At 39.6% G+C, this 20,239-nt stretch overlaps 1 protein-coding gene across 3 annotated transcripts in view; it reads right to left on the bottom strand.

The window, feature by feature from the left end:
* GPR176 (G protein-coupled receptor 176) overlaps positions 1–20,239 on the bottom strand; it is a 95,190-nt gene that overhangs the window by 25,372 nt on the left and 49,579 nt on the right. Inside the window, exons 2-3 of one of the 3 annotated variants that reach the window (XM_055088325.1) lie at positions 17,472–17,524; positions 14,850–14,970 (exon numbers count right to left, since the gene is read on the bottom strand). The exons of 1 other annotated variant lie outside the window; for it this stretch is intronic. In XM_055088325.1, coding sequence (XP_054944300.1) covers positions 14,850–14,970; positions 17,472–17,524 — 174 coding nt within the window. The remainder of the gene's footprint in view (positions 1–14,849; positions 14,971–17,471; positions 17,525–20,239) is intronic. One more of the 3 variants, XM_055088326.1, reaches the window with a different exon arrangement.

Genomic DNA, 20,239 nt, shown 5'->3' with positions numbered 1-20,239 from the left:
TCCGCCTGCCGATGCAGGGGAACCGGGTTCGCGCCCCGGTCTGGGAGGATCCCACATGCCGCGGAGCGGCTGGGCCAGTGAGCCATGGCCGCTGGGCCTGCGCGTCCGGAGCCTGTGCTCTGCAACGGGAGAGGCCACAGCAGAGGAAGGCCCGCATACCACCAAAAAAAAAAAAAAAAGATTAAAAAAAAGATTCATTCCTGGAAATTATCTCACCTCTGGTGGAATGGATTTATGAAAAACCTTAGCTTAATGAAGGAAGCTATGAGATGAGAAACAAATGCCAAAATTCCAGGTGAGATGTGCGTGCAGGAAACAAGGAGTTCACAAGCATAACCAATGCTCTGGGGTGGAATCTAGGAAGGTCCTGCAGAGTGAGGTTGCAGCTGTCTGCAGGGAAAAGTAACTCACCCTGGGATGGCAGGGTGAGCTTAGGACACACCCAGAAGGGACTTGAAAGTATAAGTTGCTTGATGGACTGGTCAAAAATTAAAATGAGAATAGCTGCTGGTAAGCCAAACCTATATGGTGCAATTTGTTTAGACTACTTTCCCTGTTATACTGTGCATTCACTTATTGCTTTGACTTTATTGGCACTGCCCTCACCTCACCTGGAAACTTGGCAACCTGGTTTTACAGCTCCAACGCACAGACTTTAAACATCTCCCTCAAGGACAAAGTTGGCCCCTTTCTGAGTCCCCATCTCTTCTCTCTGAGCAGGAACAACTCTGCTGCTTACCACATCCAGCAACTCTACTCCTAAGCATATACCTAGCCTAAGAGAAATGAAATCACAGGTCCACAGAAAAATTTGTACACAAGTGTTCATAGCAGCACTATTCGTAACAGCCCCAAAGTGGAAACAACCCAAATGTTCATCAACTGACAAACAAAGATAATGTGGTATATCCATACAATGGAGTGTTATTCAGCCATAAAAAGGAATAAAGTTCTGATACATGCTACAACACGCGTGAACTCAAAAACATATGCTAAGTGAAAAAGCCAGTCACAAAAGACCACATATTATATGAGTCCATCTGTATGATATGTCTGCAATAGGCAAGTTCATAGAGACAGAAAGTAGATTAGTGGTTACCCAGGGCTGGGGGTTAAGAGGCAATGGGGAGTGACTGCTAATGGGTATGGGGTTTCTTTTCAGCCTGAAGAAAATGTTCCAAAACTGATTGTGGTGATGGTTGCCCAACTCTGTGAATATGCTAAAAACCATTGACTCGTACACTTTAAAAAGGTGAATTGTCTTGTAAGTGAATTATGTCTCAATAAAGCTGTTATTGAAAAAGAAAAAAAAAGCCTCAGTCAGTGTGTGCCTGAAGGTGTGGGGCACAGAAATGAGGGAAGTCTTAATATGTATTTAATTACATGTCCCTTAAAGGTTGCTTTGATTGACTGTTTTGCAGGGAATGTGGTCTCCTGAATCAGTCAGAATATAAAGACAGCTGGCATAGAAATGTGTCTGGCATCTCAGACATGGGCTCCAATTTCATGCACCAGAGGAATCTGACATTGCTCCCTCACTGGGTGAGCCTCCTGCTCCCCAGGAAGCCACAAAACAGGGCAGCAATTAAACATATGAAGTGTTTTGCTTTGAAGATATTCCCTTTCTCTCTCTCTCTCTCTCTCTCTCTCTCTCTCTCTCTCTCTCTCTCACTAACCCGCTCACACACACACAGGGAAAGCCCATTTTCTACTACTTCTCCCCAGATGTTATAGTAGAAGTACCCTCTCTCTGTCTCCTCCTTTCATAGTTCAGCAAACAGCTTATTCATTTCATAAGAGCAAACTTGTTGCAACCCACTAATAACAAATCACAGGCATAATTAGAACCCCAAGCCTAGCATAGCTAATTCTCTTACTAAAAAAAGAATCTGGTTATGAATATTTTTCATAAAATTAAAGGATAATTACTTAGAGTTCTAAATCCACTGATGGGCAAAAAGCTATAAAATTAAGGTGAAAACAAAAACCTTACATTCCACAAAGATTTATTATGAGGAAGAAGTCAACCAACTGTTCTCCATTTTCAGAGGCTTGAACAAGAGAAAACAGAAATCGATTGCATCAAAGATACTTTTTAAAAAATAAAAAGTAATATTTTGTCCTTAAGGATGCTTAAGCCCTTGAATAAACTTCATGGAAAGGCTATGAAATCTCCCTTCCTTTAGGGTTGTATCATTGTTATCACTTAAGGTTAGATTTAGCTAAACAAGAAATAGTAGCATAAGCAAGGCAAAAAAGTGTTTCTGTCTCAAATAAAAATCCAGAGACTGTCCAGGGCTGCTTACAGAGGCTCTGCCCAACAAAATCTTCAACATCTTTCCAGTTCACCATTCCACCATCCCAAATAGGGGGGCCTCATTTCTCATAATCCAAGGTAGCAACTAAAACTCCACGAAACACATCAGTATTTCAGGCAGCAGGGTGGAAGAAGGGATGAAGCTGGGAAAATGATAGCATGTGTCAACTGTCTTTAAGGAAAATTTCAGGAAGCTATCATGTGATGCTTTGCACTGGTTACAGGACCACACTGGTTGCCATGGAGGCTGTCTTTACTCTGAGCAGCCTGTGCCTATCTAAAAATCAGGGTTTCCAGTGTTACGGAAAGAGCGGGAAAGGCTGCTAGAGAACACCGCACGGTCTCTGCCACCGTCTTCAACACTCATCTCTTCTACTTTGGGCAGTTACTTCAAAAGGCTTTTCTTTTTATGAAAAGTCTACAGAGACAGAGAGAGAGAGAAAGGAATTTTTCACACTTTGTATACTCAGAGACATTTAAGTACCTCCCCATTATCTACACTTTGGGATAAATTTTTACCTTTGTTCTTCTGCTTTAGGTTTGAGAAGGGATGCAATTATCCTAGCCCCAAAATAGTCAGAATATTATCAAGTAAGTACAGGATAAATAATCAATAAATAAAACTATAAAAATTAAATAAATAAGCAAAAAAATGAACAAACCAAAAAAATCCTTATTGTCAAGACCTTACACTTAATGCACACCTGAGGCAGTCCACATGTGACATCAAACAACCACTTAAATGGGCTACACTGCTGAATCTGGTAGGTTCCAGCTGAACTCCTTGGGCAGAACCAGCTCTTAGAGAGGATGTTTTTATTTGCAGTAACTCATATAGGTCCAGATTATCAATCTCCAGGACAGTGGAGAAAGTGGACTGTTCATGACCTCTGTCGGTTTTAGAAGAGTAAACTTTGGTTTAAATTACACTGTTTTAAATAATGTGTAAAGTGCTTTATATATATGTATAGATATATAATTATAAATACAGATATATTATTATTGTCTTAACAAATAGATTTTATTTATTAATAACAATAATAAGGAGGTAATAAATACTTGGCCCTAGGGATATATACAGATTTTCTTATTAGAAAGTACACACTACTTTAAACAATGATATATCGTGACACCTAGACAGTCATTGTGGAATTATTTTTATCTGAGAAGATTACCATTTAGTTTATTACTAAAGTCAATTAAAGCAAATATCTGTGAAGTCATCCTAATTGCACAGGCTAATTATGACAATGCACACTCATCTGCCATTCTGTGCTGGAAGGGCGATAATCAGAGCTGTCAGATCCCCACCAGATCACAAAAGTTCCACAACACATTTTTACCTCTCTGTGTTATCTCTTCCATTGCTATGTGTAAGTTCACACTCTTATCATCTGATTGAAATATGGTGTTCCTGACTCACCATATAATACAGGACCTTGGACCACTCTGTATCAGGAGGACTCTGGTCCCATAGCCCCTCCCTGACCCCCTATGTTCAAGAAAGAAGAATTTGGAGACTTCATGAGAAACTTTAGCCAGTGCCTTGAACCCAGGGAGATGAAAAGAGACAAATTTCTGGGAATTTGGGGGAAGAAGGAGATAATCTCAAGACACTGTCAGATGTGGAATCAGAGCCTGATGGTTGAAATGGAAAAGGAAATAAGGGTGGCTCTCACATGGTCATCCAGACTTTGGAAAGCACCTGTGAAATGTCCCATTTGAATCTGAAGAGGGCTAGTGCCCTGCAAGTAGCGGACGAACACCAGCACAAAATAGCCTCACTGGTATGTATTTAAAAGGTAATTTATAAACAAGAAAAAATTTATACTTCTAAATCATTACTTTTATTATCCTTAGTTTGGGCCATTGTTAGACTAACGAGGCATTCAATTTAATCCTGAATATTAAGAAGCCCTACTGTCCAGCCACTCCCACCACCAAAACCACCACCACCACCATGAAAACTGCTGCCAACTGAAGCAGAGCTCCAGATCAGCCCCAGTGACAGTGAATCAAACCACCACTCCCAGAATCACGTTTTGCATGTTAGCCCACATCTGGAGTTTGAACTTACCAGCCGACTGACAGAGCATAAGCACTCCGTGCTTGTGCAAAGGATTATTATATAAGCGTAGCTCTGCCTGAGGTGGGAAAAAAGCCTAATTCCCAGCTAAAATGTCATCTGGATTTAAAATGCAATAAATCTCTTTCTAGAGTAGATATGATTGTTAAAATACCAGACATCCGGGCTTCCCTGGTGGCGCAGTGGTTGAGAGTCCTCCTGCTGATGCAGGGGATGCGGGTTCGTGCCCCGGTCCGGGAAGATCCCACGTGCCGCGGAGCGGCTGGGCCCGTGAGCCATGGCCGCTGAGCCTGCGCGTCTGGAGCCCGTGCTCCGCAACGGGAGAGGCCACAGCAGTGAGAGGCCCGCGTACTGGAAAAAAAAAAAAAAGCAAACAAAAAAAAAAACCAGACATCCGATGGCAGCAGGTGCAGTTAACAGGAAAAAAAATGCTGACTTCAACAACAACAAAAAATAGCTTAAAGATCTGGGAATTTAGCCCTGTTTCAGAATATAGGGTAGCAAGTACTCTCTTCTATGTGATTTTGACTCACTTCCCTCATTTGATTTTCCCTTCAATCCTAGGGGAGGCCTGTAAAGTTGAGAGCAAAAGCTGTTAAACTGCTATGAAGATATTATTCTGTCATTTTCCACTCAAGTCCTCTTTCCACTGCTGAAAGTAGAAAGAATAGCATCAGTAAAGTGTCAGGGGGATTGCTACTATTGCTCTTCTAAATTTTACCCAAACCTTAAAGTCACACAATTAACAGAATGATAATGTATGATAAAGCCCTTCAAAGTCCCGAATATTTTTTTTTACAGCCCTTCCAACTAGAAGTAAAATCGGATACAGATTTCCCCCGATATCCTCTGGACATCACCTAAATAGTATAGAACAAGTGAAAAGTGGTCCTCTAATGTCAGGATTCATGAATACGACATGGGGTGCTTGTAAAAAGGTACTTTCCTGGTCCTCTCCCCGAACCTGCTGATTCATAGTCTATGGCGTTTGGCCTAGGAATCTGTATTTAATAAGCCCCCAGGTGAACTTGGAAAGGTAATTTCAGACCACACTTTGGGAAACCCTGCTATAAAATGTGCATTTCACCTCAACCCACATTATATAGCTGTCAGTTTAGCTTTTCACCTACCCTAGTATCCAAATCACAACTAGACAGTGTTCATGGTTCTACCACTGACACAGGGTCAGACAAGGTGGGTGGGGGCAGGGGGCAATGAACAGAGATCAAGGAATCTTCTTTCAAACTGGTCCTAGTAACCCAATGGGAGCTCCTCCACCTCACCCACCCCTGACTGAAAAAAAAATAGATTGGGAGAGAATTTGGAGCAAGAACCAATAGGACACATAGATCCTGGCCCAGGGAGTACCCATCTTTTTCCTTGGTTTGCTGCCTTAAGGAGAACATACATTAGCAAGCCCTCAACTGTACAAGGCTTTGAAGAATTGAACTTGGACAGCCCAGCAATGATCTCAAACCACTCCAATGCCCTCTCAACCTCTTCCCTCCCCAGATCCAACCAGAAAACGTGCTGAGATAACTCTCAGACTCTCCTAGGGTGACCAACCATACTCATTTTCTCAGGACAGAGGGAGTTTGCGGGATGCAGGACTTCCCCTGCTGAAACTAGGAAAATCCAGGGCAAACTGAGATGAGAGATCTGACTTCAGTTGTAAACATGGGTCACAACTTGTCACCAGTCATGCTGACCTGCCCCTACTTGACACAGATAATTTCTCCATCCTCACCTGGTTTGGAACTACTTTAAACATAACTCATTAAAAAAAATATATATATATATATATATATATATATAAAAAAGGGGCTTCCCTGGTGGCGCAGTGGTTGCGCGTCCGCCTGCCGATGCAGGGGAACCGGGTTCACGCCCCGGTCTGGGAGGATCCCACATGCCGCGGAGCGGCTGGGCCCGTGAGCCATGGCCGCTGAGCCTGCGTGTCCGGAGCCTGTGCTCCGCAACGGGAGAGGCCACAACAGAGGGAGGCCCGCATACCACAAAAAAAAAAAAATATATATATATATATATATATAAACATAACTCATTCTCTGGCCGGAAGCCAATTATTGGAAACAGAACTGGATCTCTATACCATTTCAGGGTCGTCCTCATGTAACAAATTCAATAAAGACATTAAAAATGGCCCACATCAAAAAATAATAAAATAAAATAGAAAATACCCAATCTGAAATAAGAGAGAAAGTAGATTGAAAAAAATGATCCAAGGCTTAGGGATCTGTGTAACTATAATAAAAGATCTAACATTCATGTCATTGGAATTCTGGAAGCAGAGGCAAAAGATAGCGAGACTGAAAAAGTACTTGAAGAACTAATGGCTAAAAATTTCCCATATTTTGCAAAAGACATAAATATACAGATTCAAATAGAGTAAACCCCAGAAAAGATAATCTCAAGGAAGTCCACACCAACACACATCATAGTCAAATTTCTGAAAACTAAAGAGACAGGGACAAAAATCTTGGAAACAGTAAACAAGAGAAAAATGAAACCTTATTACCTATAGTAAAAAAACAATTAGAATAATAGCGGATTTTTTCACCAGAAATCATGGAGGCCAGAACCAAGTGGCACAACACTTTCCAGTGCTGAAAGAAAAGAACTGTCAAACCAGAATCATATATCTAGTGAAAATATCCTTTAAGAATAAACGGCAGGCAGACCTACCCTAAAAGTATGACTAAAGAAATTTTTCTTAAATAGAAAGGAAATGATAAAGGGTGGAATCTTGGATTTTCAGGAAGAAAGAAAAAAATGGAAACAGTAAAATATAGGAAAATACAATACATTTTTCTTCTCAAGATTTCAAAATTGTGTTTGATGGTTGTAATAAAAAATTATAATACTAATGTGGTTCTAAACGTATATAGAGGAAATATTCACAAGGATTATACTATAAATGGGGAAGGGCAAAGGAGATAAAGTTTCTATACCATGAACTGGTAAAATGATGGCACCAATAGACTGTGATAAGTTATATGTATGTAATATAATGCCTACAGCAACCACTAAAAAAGCTATACAAAGAGATACATTCAAAAACACTATAGATAAATATAAATGGAATTCTAAAAAACGACCAAGAAATCCACAGAAAGCCGGAAAAAGAGAGAAACAAAAAACTGAGAGAACAAAAAGAAAAGAAAAAAAGAAAATGTCAGACTTAAGCCCTAACATATCAATAATTACATTAAATGCAAATGGTCCAAATAAACCAATTAGAAGACAGAGACTGGCAAACAGAGTAAAAATATATGACCCAACTACACACTATCTTCAAGAAACTCATTTCAAATATAATGATATACATGGGTTGAAAGTAAAAGGAAATGAAAATACATATCATGCAAACATCAAAGAAAACAGGAGTGGCTATATTAATATCATATAAAGTAGACTTCAGAACTACAAAAACAAAAATTACCAGAGACAGAGAGGAACACCATATAATGATGAAAGAGTAAATCCATCGAGAAGACATAGTGATCTTAAATGAATATGCATCAAAGAATAAAATATGTGAATCAAAAACTTCCAGAGCTGAAAGCAGAAATGGACAAATCCACAGTTATATTTGGAGACTTCAACACCTCTCTTTCAAGCAACTGACAGAACAACTAGACAGAAAAATCTGTGAGGATATAGAAGAATTCAATACTACCATCGATCAACAGGATCTAATCAACATTTATAGAACACTCTGTCCAACAATAGCAGAATACACATTCTTTTCAAGTGCTAATGGAACATATATCAAGATAGACCACAGCCATAGCCATAAAAAAAAACCCTTCAATAATTCTTTAAAAATTGAAATTATAGGTACTTCCCTGGTGGTCCAGTGGTTAAGAATCCACCTTCCAATGCAGGGGACATGGGTTCAATACCTGGTTGGGGAGCTAGGATCCCACATGCCACAGGGCAACTAAGCCCACGCACCGCAACTATTGAGCCCACGTGCTCTGGAGCCCATGCGCCACAACTAGAGAGAAGCCCACGCGCTGCAACGAAGAGCCCACGCACCACCATGAAAGATCCCGCATGCCATGACAAAGATCCCTGCGTGCTGCAACTAAGACCCAACACAACCAAATCAATTTAAAAACTAAATTAAAAATTTATTTTTAAATTGTAGAGTGTATTCTCTGACCACAATGAAATCAAACTAGAAATTGATAAGAGAAATAAAACAAAAACCTCTAAACACTTGCAAACTGAATAATACATTTCTGAATAATCCCTGGGTCAAAGAGGGAGTCCCAAGGTAAATCAAAGGATATGTTGAACTAAATGAAAATGAAAATACAACATATTAAAAAAAAATACAACATATCAAAAGTTGTAGGACACAACTAAAGCAGTGCTGAGACAGAAATTTATAGCACTAAGAGCTTACATTAGAAAAGATGAAAAGTTTCAGATTGGTAATCTTAGCTCACAACTTAAGAACCTATAAAAAGAGGAGCAAAATAAACACAAAACAAGAAGAAGAAAGGAAATAAAGATGAGTAGCAATCAGTGACATTTAAAACAGAAAAACAACACAGAAAATCAATGAAATGAAGAGCTGGTTCTTTGAAAAGATCAATAAAATTGACAAACCTCTAACAAGAATAACAAAGGAGGGACTTCCCTGGTGGCACAGTGGTTAAGAATCCGCCTGCCACCCAGCAATCCCACTACTGGGCATATACCCTGAGAAAACCATAATTCAAAAAGAGTAATGTACCACAATGTTCATTGCAGCTCTATTTACAATAGCCAGGACATGGAAGCAGCCTAAGTGTCCATCAACAGATGAATGGATAAAGATGTGGCACACATATACAATGGAATATTACTCAGCCATAAAAAGGAACGAAACTGAGTTATTTGTAGTGAGGTGGATGGACCTAGAGACTGTCATACACAGTGAAGTAAGTCAGAAAGAGAAAAACAAATACCATATGCTAACACATATATATGAAATCTAAAAAAAAAAAAAAAAACTGGTTCTAATGAACCTAGGGGCAGGACAGGAATAAATATGCAGACATAGAGAATAGAATTGAGGACACGGGGAGGGGGAAGGGTAAGCTGGCACGAAATGAGAGAGTGGCACGGACATATATACACTACCAAATGTAAAATAGATAGCTAGTGGGAAGCAGCTGCATAGCACAGGGAGATAAGCTCGGTGCTTTGTGTCTACCTAGAGGCGTGGGATAGGGAGTGTGGGAGGGAGACGCAAGAGGAAGGAGATATGGGGATGTATGTATATGTATAGTTGAATCACTTTGTTTTACAGCAGAAACTAACACACCACTGTAAAGCAATTATACTCCAAAAAAGATGTTAAAAAAAAAAAAAAGACCCAAGGCAGCTAAAAATAAATTTAAAAAAAAATTTTTTTTAAAAAGAATAACAAAGGAAAAAGAGAAGACACACATTACCAATATCAGGAATGAAACAGGGGATATCAATATAGACTGTGCAGACATCAAAAGCATAGTAAGGAAATTTCTCCATACACATAAAACTGACAACTTAGATGGAATGGGCCAACTCCTCAAGAAACAAAAATTACAACAGTTGGAACAACTGTTGGAACATTACAACAATATGGAACAAATCATCTGAACAGTCTTATAACTAATAAGGAAATTTAGCTTGTACTTTAAAAACTCCCCCAAAAAGATATCTCCAGGCCCAGTCAGCGTCACTGGAGAATTTTACCAAATGCTTAAAATTTAACATCAATTCTACACAATCTCTTGTAGGATCTTCAATAGAAGAGGAAGGAACACTTCCCAATTCATTTTACGAAGCTAGTATTGTCCTGATATCAAAAACCGAAGAATGTACAAAAAGAAAGAAAGGAAGGAAGGGAGAGAGGGAGGAAGGGAGGGGAAGAGAGACAGAGAGAGAGAGAATTACAGAGCAACATCCCTCATGAATATATACACAAAACTCCTTAACAAATATTAGCAAACAGAATTCAGCAATATATAAAAATAATTATGCATCATTCCCAAGACTACTTCAACATTTGAAAATCAATGTAATCTCCTATATTAACACACTAAAGAAGAAAGATCATGATTATATCAGTCAGTGAAGAAAAGGCATGTAACAACTTTCAACACCCATTAAAGATAATAAGTCTCACAAAAATAGGAATAAAGAGGAACTTTCTCAACTTGATAAAGAACACTTACCAAAAATCTACAGCTTACATTACAGTTAATGGTGAAAGACTGAATGCTTTCCCCTAAGATCAGAAGCAATTAAAGCATGTCCACTATTACCACTCTTCAAAATAATGCTAAAAGTTCTAGATATACATACTATATATCAATAGTATGCTTCCATCTATATAACATCTTTGAAAAGACAAAAATTATGGAAATGAAGACTAGATTAGTTGTTGCTAGGGGCTAAGGTGAGGCCTGTGGTGGAAGGGAAGTAGTTGTCATTATAAAAGTCCTTGTGGTGACGAAAATGTCCTGTATCTTGATGTAGAGATGTCAATATCCTAGTTGTGATATTATACTAAAATCATGAAAGATGTGACCATTTGGGAAAACTGGGTACATGGGATCTCTATATTATTTCTTAGAACTACATGTCAATCAACAGTTATCTCAAAATAAAATGTTTAATTTCAAATATATATATAATTTCAAATATATATATATATATATATATATATATATATATATCATCCTGTCAGCTGTCGGGAGAATGAATGGTAAAAAGCAGGAGTAGTGAGAGTGAGCCCAGTTAGGAGAACATGAAGTCATCCAGGCAGTAGATGACTGACCTAAAACTACCATGGTGGGAGTTGAAACAGAGAAATGGATAGATTTGGGATGTATTGTGGAGGTATAATCAATAGTGTTTGCTGATGGGTTACCTGTGGAGCGTGAAAGAAAGAGAAAGTGAAAAATGACTCCTAGATTTCCTACTTGAACAACTGACTGGATAATGGTGTCGCAAACTGAGATGAGGAAGAGTCTGTTCACAGACATTTGGGATTTGAGACTATTGTTCAGTTAGTTTATCCTCCTCTTGAACAACATTCACATTTTGGATGTAAATATTTGCCCCTACAAGAGCTTCCAAGGTTCAACACAGGTTATGTTGCTTTGAATGAAACCAATGAAGAAAACATAAGCCTGAAAAGACCAGAAACAGGAAAGCACTGCTGAGTCAGAAACCCTTGTTTCCACCATTTCTCAAGAATTGGAATACCAGAGCAAGACAGAGTAAGACAGGGTTCCTCACCCTGAAGTTGTAAATCAACTATTTCAGGTGAACTGTCTACTTAAAATTTTATTTTTTTCCACTCAAACTGATGTTCTAGTTGAGGTGTTTTCTTCCCGATGCTTCACCTAGTTAAAGATAATTGGAGGGCCTAATGCAAAGGCAGATGATCATGGAGCATCAGAGAACTTATTTCCTCCTAGGCACAAGATGAAGACCTAGCACTTAAACTCATGCTGGGCTCACTCTTTCTCTAAGGCAGTGCTGGATTCTCATCCATAAACATCAGCTCTTGTTTTCCTTAGGAACACAGGTCAGTGGGCTGCAGCCCCTGGTTGTCATAGCAACTGCAATTTCACACACGGAAATGTTTTGCTCAGAACACAGACTCAGAGTAGCACTTTTTTTTTTTTTGAGCATGTATTTTAGCACAGGAAGGATTTGATGCCATTTCCAGTCATCTCTTCCATCTCGAATATGTTTCTCTTCTAAAATGTCACAGTTACTGAAGACCAAGACCAGATTTCTCCCTTAATTAGGCTTTTGATCGTAATTGCTCCCTTGGCTGTATCTGCCCTTGAACAGTCTCCTTTCGGTACTGTGGTCCAAGGGTATCATAAGGCCACATAATCAGATTCAGCCCACCAGGCAACCATAAACTGCTGATATATTCTCAAGGAAAGGACCTACTTACTCCTTTATTTCATGCTGTTCTTACTCTTCTGGTCTAATATTTCCTGCCAGCCCAGAAATGAAAAAGGAACGATGTGGTTGCTCAACTTTAATATTATGATAAATAGGGAAAAGAATCCTGAAGGCAATGGTTTCTTGTTCGAGAACAGTTTCCAAATGGCCCTAGAGTGCATATAAAGCACATATACTACCACTCCCCCACTCTCACCATAGCAAACATTGAGAATCTACCACAGCCCTCTTTGCCTCTGAGCCCAGTACAAGACCTCAGGATCCTTCTCAACACTGCATTCCAGGCAGCTGCTACCAATCAACTGGAAATGGTAAGAGCACTGACACCTACTTGCTATCTGGGACTAGAATCTTAGCCAATGTTTCAAAAATGGAGTCCAGCACACTGTTTGACTGTAGCAGTCAAAAAATAATCCTAAGATTTTGCAAAACAAACTGAAAACTAGTCTGTTACTTGCTTGCAAAGTCACTCACCTGCAAAGTCAACCAGTCAGTTATCAATTCAGGAAGTTAAAAATCAAACATATTTTTCGATTTACCTTGAGACTCCATCTTTGACCTATGGATTTTTTAGAAATGTGTTTGCTAATGCAAACAAGGTCATAGGGGAATACCAGAGAGAATGTTAGCTTTTTCCTCTTGCCCAAACAGGGATTATGTCCTTAACTCTAAATAGCTATGCTACAAGTATATACACAGGAGAGTTAGATGGCCTGTTTGAAACACACATGGGGTCAAATATTCCCCATGCGGTGTGTTTTCCTACAGATTTCACCCCCTTTGGGATCCGTAATTTTGGAATGTTCATTAGAAAATGACTTAATTTACCATCTTTTTCCAGGCATTGGCTATACCTCCTGTAGTTGGCTAAACCTGGGCAATAAAGAAGAAAGGGATCTAAGAGATCAGAGGGCTCAGAACACAGGTTGGCCCCAGCATGGACGAGAGAAGCCGACTTCCACCGGCTTGCTGACAGGGATTTCAGGATGATGCTCCTCTGTGTCAGGAGAAGTCTGGCTGACTCTGCTCTCCTGTATGTATTTACATTTCCCAATGCTAAAGCCTACCTGAAAATGAAACATAAATTCTGTTCTTAATTATTACGATGCTGGGCACTTTGGAATATCCAGAAACTGGTTCCATTTAGAGAGCAGGAACCAGGTGGACCAACTAAGGGAATTAGCACCAATTCATTACTCTGAAGAAGAGAAACTCTCCTAAGGAGGTTCTGAGATAATCCTGATTGTGAGCATTCTGTTCATCATGGCCCCAATAAATCGCCGACATGTCCCAGGATTTCAATGTTTTGGCAAACTGTGACAGAATGAAGTTAATAACCTCTAGATGGCAAGCCTCCAAACACCCTCCTTATCTAAGAAAAAAAAAATTTCACACAATCATGATAGCTTGCAAAGCTTATCAACCATGATAAAATGTAGCCATGGCAGCAAATATTTTCAGGAATGATATAGTATAAGTTACTTTTCCTGTAGTATGAAAAGTGTTTGAATCATTTAATTATAAAATTTTATTTTAGTATCAACATGACTAAGAAATTGTACCTTTACCAAGGCTTTGAAAAAGAAATCTTTTTTAAAACAGATTGTGACAGGGACTTCCCTGGTAGCGCAGTGGTTAAGAATCCGCCTGCCAATGCAGGGGACATGGGTTTGAGCCCTGGTCCGGGAAGATCCCACATGCCGCAGAGCAACTAAGCCCGTGTGCCACAACTACTGAGCCTGCGTGCCACAACTACTGAAGCCCACATGCCTAGAGCCCGTGCTCTGCAACAAAGAGAAGCCACCGTAATGAGAAGCCTGCGCACTGCAACGAAGAGTAGCCCCCGCTCACCGCAACTAGAGAAAGCCTGCACCCAGCAACGAAGACCCAATGCAGCCAAAAATAAATAAATAAAGAAATAAATAAATTTATTTTAAAAAGATTGTGACAATCCCCATTTAACACTCTACACCCTTTATGAGTGAGATAAACAGTGCACCCAGCAGGAAACCTGAAATCAGTTCACATCAGAGAGACATCAGTTAGCTGTCAACTGGAGAGCTTTTAGTACTTCAATTCAAAATTTTTCATAAAAAATGTTAAAGTCATGTTTCACAAAGAAAGTGGTAACTTCATGTCACACCTTAACTAGATGACTGTTTCAGACCTTTAGATTGAATGTTGAACTATAGCCCAAACCCTGTGCCTTTTAACATGTTTATTCTCCCTCTGTTCCATGCAATTATTTAGGACCCTTTTCTTCCTTGGGGGCCCTTTAGGAACTTCCATTCCAGTGGCAGTTCTACAGATGAATGTTTGTGTCCCCCACTGAAATTCACATGTTGAAACCTAATCCCTACTGTGATAGTAATTGGAGGTGGGGCCTTTGGGGTGATTAAGTTATGAGGATGGAGCCCTCATGAATGGGATTAGGGCCCTTATAGAAGAGACTCTGAGAGCTACCTGGGCCCTTCCACAGTGTGAGGATGCAGCGAGAAGATGCCTGTCTGTGAACAAGGAAGTGGGCTCTCACCAGACGCCAAATCTGCCAGTGCTTTGATCTTGGACTTCCCAGCCTCCAGAACTGTAAGAAATAAATTCTTGTTGTTTAGAAGTCACGCAGTCTATGGTATTCTGTTATAGTGGCCTAAATAGACTAAAACAGGCTATCTGATTGACTGCTGACCCTCTTGGTTTAGGCCCCATTTCTGACCCTGCCATCTCCCTTAAAGTGAGAATTTACTTCTCCTGGTTTGATTTTCAGTGTTTGCATTGTCCTTGTCCCCTGGCTTCAGCATGCATTGCCCCTAGTTCTTTGGGAAACACAACCCTGTTCTTAGAAATAGAGAAGCTAACCTACTCCAAACACACACACACACAAAATCTGAAACTAAACTTACTTCCAAATTTCCATATTGTTTTTTGTGCTTTGTTGGGGGTTTTGTTCCATATTTTTTGAACATAAATTTTCACTAGCACAATCTAAAACCAGAGCTCAAAAAATTAAAAATATAAAACTCAGAATTGGTCAAAACGCCATGTTTTACCAGTCATTTCACTAAAATGTACAAAGCTTTCCTATGGAAATAAAAGGTAAGAACTTTTAAACATGATATCCTACCTGATGAAATAAGTGACAAGATTCTCCCTGTTAGGAAAAGCAAGCTCACTGATGAGTTTTCTGGCTTGTGAGCTGGTTCATATAAATAAAAAACCACAGCATTGAAAATCATACAGATTCTAAAAATCCTTTCCAAAAGTCAATGGACCACTACAATTAGCTGCAAGTCACATATTTGCAACAATTCTATAAATAACCTATCTAATCCTCAAGTAGATGTAGCAGCTCTGTGGGAAAATCATTCACATTTGTTTACGTTTATTCAGTGCAAATTAAGGATCTGAAATCATTTAGTGATCATCAAATGAGAAATGATAAGTTTTGCCATATTTTAATAAGATTTCTGATATCTACGTCTGCTCTTGAAATAATATGAACAAAGTCTCAACTGCCAAAATGTATTTTTAACCATTGAAAATACTGCCACTCTGTTTAAACTTCCAAATATCCCCCAAAATTTGAAACCAAAACTTCAGCAAATGAAGAGACACTGCTTGATCTTACCTAAGACTATTCAACATTATAAAGATATCAACTTTCTCAAGTTAACGTACAACTTTAATGTGAATCCAATAATAAAACCAGCAAGTTTATTTTACTCTGGAATTTGATACATTGATTTTAAATTTCATATAAAAAATGATCAATCTAAAACAATTAGGAAAACACCGAAAAAGAAAAGCAATGTGGAGGAAATAGTTCTATTGATCTTAAAACAACCCACGATGCTTCTTTGATTAAAGCAGTGGTACTAAGCATGAACAGATGAAAAAAAATGGAACAGAATAGAAAAAATACACCAAGTACATATGGAAATTTAGAATATGATAAAGATGGCATCACAACTCACTGGGAAAAAAAAAGAGAGAGTTTATAATAAGGCTGGATCAACTAGATAATATTTAGAAAAGATCATTTTAGTTCCAAACTTCATAACATACAATAGAATAATTCTAACCATTTAGAATTATTCAGATTTAAATGTAAAAAATAAAAGCATACAAGTACTAGAAGAAAAGATAGTGAGTTCTTTCATAATCTAGAAGTAGGAAACAGTTTTCTAATTATGACTTAAAATCCAGAAGCAATTAAAGATAAGACTGATAAATTTGACTACTTCAAATAATTTTTTTAAAGAAACATCTTTATGACAAAAAGAAAAACTGTAAGTAAAGTCAAAAGACAAATCACAAATTGTGAGAAAATATCTGCAATTTATACAAAAGACTAATCTCCCTAATGTATAAAGAGCTCTAAAACACTGAGAAGGAGAAAGACCAAAACCCAATAGAAAAAAATGCACTCTCCCTCTTCCCCCAAAAAGGGGCAGGCAGTTCATAGAATAAGAAAGGCAAATAGCCCTTAAAAATATGGGGAAAATGCTTACTCTCACAATAAGAAATTAAAACTACATTTGGGGACTTCCCTGGTGGCACAGTGGTTAAGAATCTGCCTGCCAATGCAGGGGACACGGGTTCGATCCCTGGTCCGGGAAGATCCTACATGCCGCAGAGCAACTAAGCCCGCGCGCCACAACTATGAGCCTGCTCTCTAGAGCCCGCGAGCCACAACTATTGAGCCCGTGTGCCACAACTACTGAAGCCCACATGCCTAGAGGCCTTGCTCCGCAACAAGAGAAGCCACCGCAATGAGAAGCCTGCGCACCGCAACAAGAGTAGCCCCCGCTCGTCACAACTAGAGAAAAGCCCGCATGCAGAAACGAAGACCCAATGCAGCCAAAATAAATAAATAAATTTATAAAAACAAAACCAAAAAACAACTACATTTGGATGCCATTTCTCAGCTATCATATTGACAACACACTGTGTTGGCAAGGCTTTGGAGAAATAGGTAATTTTGTACATTGCTGGTGGGAATGTAAAATGCTTTAAACTCTATGGAAGGAATATGTAACAAATTTCCATATGCATTGGCAACATCTAACAAAATTACACATGCTTTACCTTTTGACCCAGCAATTCCACTTCTATGAATCCATTTAGAAGATTTCCTTCCACTAAGACAAAACAACATATAAAGCAGTTATTCATTGCAGCATTATTTGTAAAAGACTGGAAACAAAACAAGTGTCCACCAATAAGGGACCAACTGAATAAACTATGTCCATACCATGGAATACTGTAAATCATAAAAAAGGATGAGAAAGATTTATATGATATGGAAGGACGTTTTCCAAGATATTTTGTTAAATGAAAATGCAAAGTGTAGAACAGTATATAGGGTATGCTACCTTTTGTATAAGAAAGGGTGGGAAATAAGGTATTTGCTTCTTTTTGCAAAAGCAGTGCCAGAAGGATAAACCTAAAGCTTATGAAAATGCATACCTATAAAGTGGAAGGGGATGATTGTAAAGGACAGGGCTGGGATTTTCTAGTTACCCCTTTCTATATGGTTCTCAATTTTGAACACGGTAAATGTTTTACGTATTTAACAGAAAATCTTAAAAGGGGAAAAGCAAATGCTATAATTGAAAAAAACATAAATGACTGAACATAATTTTATCTCAAATTAATACCATAACCACACAGAGAAAAGAATAATTTCAAGCAATGTTTGAACGCACGACTCTGTACATCCTGGGCAGTATATAGTCTGAGGACAAAAAGAACCGCCAGAAAATCTTAAACTTCACTGGCATATTTATAGTCTGTGCCAAGTTTGAAGCTAATTTAAGTATATTCTAGAATGAAGAAAATAAGTAAACATATTAATGTCATAAGAGAAAGAGATAAAAATATAAAACAAAAATACAAAATCAGAACTTTGATTCTGATTCTTATGCTGAAAAATGTGTTTTCTTTTTCTAAAATGTACTTTTTCAAGGAAACCATAAATGTGTCAAGAAACAAAACACGGAAACATTTGAGGAAGGTGGTTAGTCTGGAAATCACACTGTAAAGCAGCATGAGATGGGGGTGGCGTAGGGTGAGAGTAGAAAGAGTAGGATTATCTATATTCTAAAACTGAGGAAACAGAAGGAAGAGCCGAATCAGGCAAAGGAGACAGGATGTGTTTTAGGACTGAAAGGAAGGAAAGAATGGAAACCTGAGAAAGACAGAAACAGAGAGGAGAGAGAGAATAAATATGAATATAAACAACCTATAGAACAGGGTCACAAAGAGCCCAGAATCCAGGTACGCGATTAATTTTAGAAAGATGGTTCTCACTCTGAGAATGGAGAGCAAGGTGGCAGGTGATATCCTAAGGTAAAGATGGAAAGTACAGAACTTATCTGAAGGTGTTCGTGCCCGCTGACCCCAGTTAGTCCCATAATATAAGGGCTAGAAGCCTAGTGGGGCCAAAGCCACACGAACCTGCCCGCAGCACGCTGAGTGGGGCTCAGGGCTCTGCTGGAAGCTGCGATGGCACCACAGAACAGGGGCAGCAGACTCAAGCTGGGGTTCAGGCTCCAGATTTTGAGAATGAGGCAGAGAAGGATGGGGAGAATTGACACCATGTGCCCAGACATGGAGGTCTGGAAATGCATGACTTACTGGGAAACAGCTGTTCAGAGGGGCGGCAAGGGGTGGACCAAATGTGAAAGCAGTTTAGGAGTTTGAACTGCACCCTGAGGCTATGGAAGGCCACTGAAGGATTTCACACGGCTGAGTGAAATGAGCAGATATGGATTTTAGAACAATTGGAGGAGAGTGAGACAGACACACAGCCAGCACAGAAACAGTTCTCAGAGGAGAGAGAGAAAATTCTAAAGGAATAAGCATGAGGTCAGACTGACAGAGGGTTAAGATTCAGAGTAGGAGTGGAAGCAGGGCTAAGGCGGAGGGAGGAGCGTGGCGTTTCCTGACCACCCTTTACAATGAGTGATTAGAACTGTGGCATCCTTGCTCAAGTAGTTCTGGAATAAGAGACAATTTGGGTACCTGGGGGGCAAGAGTTTATAGAAGCTTTGAAGTCTCTTCCAATCTGAATGTTAACTGGATTCTAGCTATTTGCTCAGGCTGACCCAACCAAACGTAGGTCATGATGCTCCCCTCAGAGTCAATAAATGACATATCGCTAGAGAAGTGGGTTGGGCTGTGAGGACCTTCCACCATCGCCTAAAACTGCTAAGTGAGAAGGGAAGCAGAAATGAATGAATTGACGTTTATGCTGGCCCAAGGAGAAAGCAGGAGAGGGAAGATACGAACAGAAAGTAAGTCTAAGATCATGAATAGCCACCCACCAATTGATTTCTTCAGACTCTTGGAGTCTTTATCACTTTTTTGACACATCTGGCTGTTGGTTAGGAGTAAGTGATCGATGAGGCGACCAGAACACAGGCTGTAGGAAAACACAGGTTTTTCTCAGCAAAATCAATCTGTACACCAGGCTAAGAACAAACAGGCCCCAGTGCCAACTGTGGCTGTAGGCGAGCTTCTAAATGAAAGCAGTGGGGCAGGTAGGGTCAGAGGATTTTAGTAGAACATACAATGAGACACAAAATAGGAATTAACAACTTGGGCACTTCTTCACCAGGATGGGCACATTGCTAAGTGCTGTTGACTGAATGTTTATGTCCCCCCAAATTCATATGTTGAAGCCCTAACCCCAATGTGATGCTATTAAGAAGTGGGGCCGGGGCTTCCCTGGTGGCGCAGTGGTTGCGCGTCCGCCTGCCGATGCAGGGGAACCGGGTTCGCACCCCGGTCTGGGAGGATCCCACATGCCGCGGAGCAGCTGGGCCCGTGAGCCATGGCCGCTGAGCCTGCGC

This window comes from Physeter macrocephalus, chromosome 11 (assembly GCF_002837175.3).
Source record: "Physeter macrocephalus isolate SW-GA chromosome 11, ASM283717v5, whole genome shotgun sequence".
Taxonomy (NCBI): domain Eukaryota; kingdom Metazoa; phylum Chordata; class Mammalia; order Artiodactyla; family Physeteridae; genus Physeter; species Physeter macrocephalus.
The sequence above is the reverse complement of the archived record's forward strand: the minus strand, read 5'-3'. Positions and strand labels throughout refer to the sequence as shown.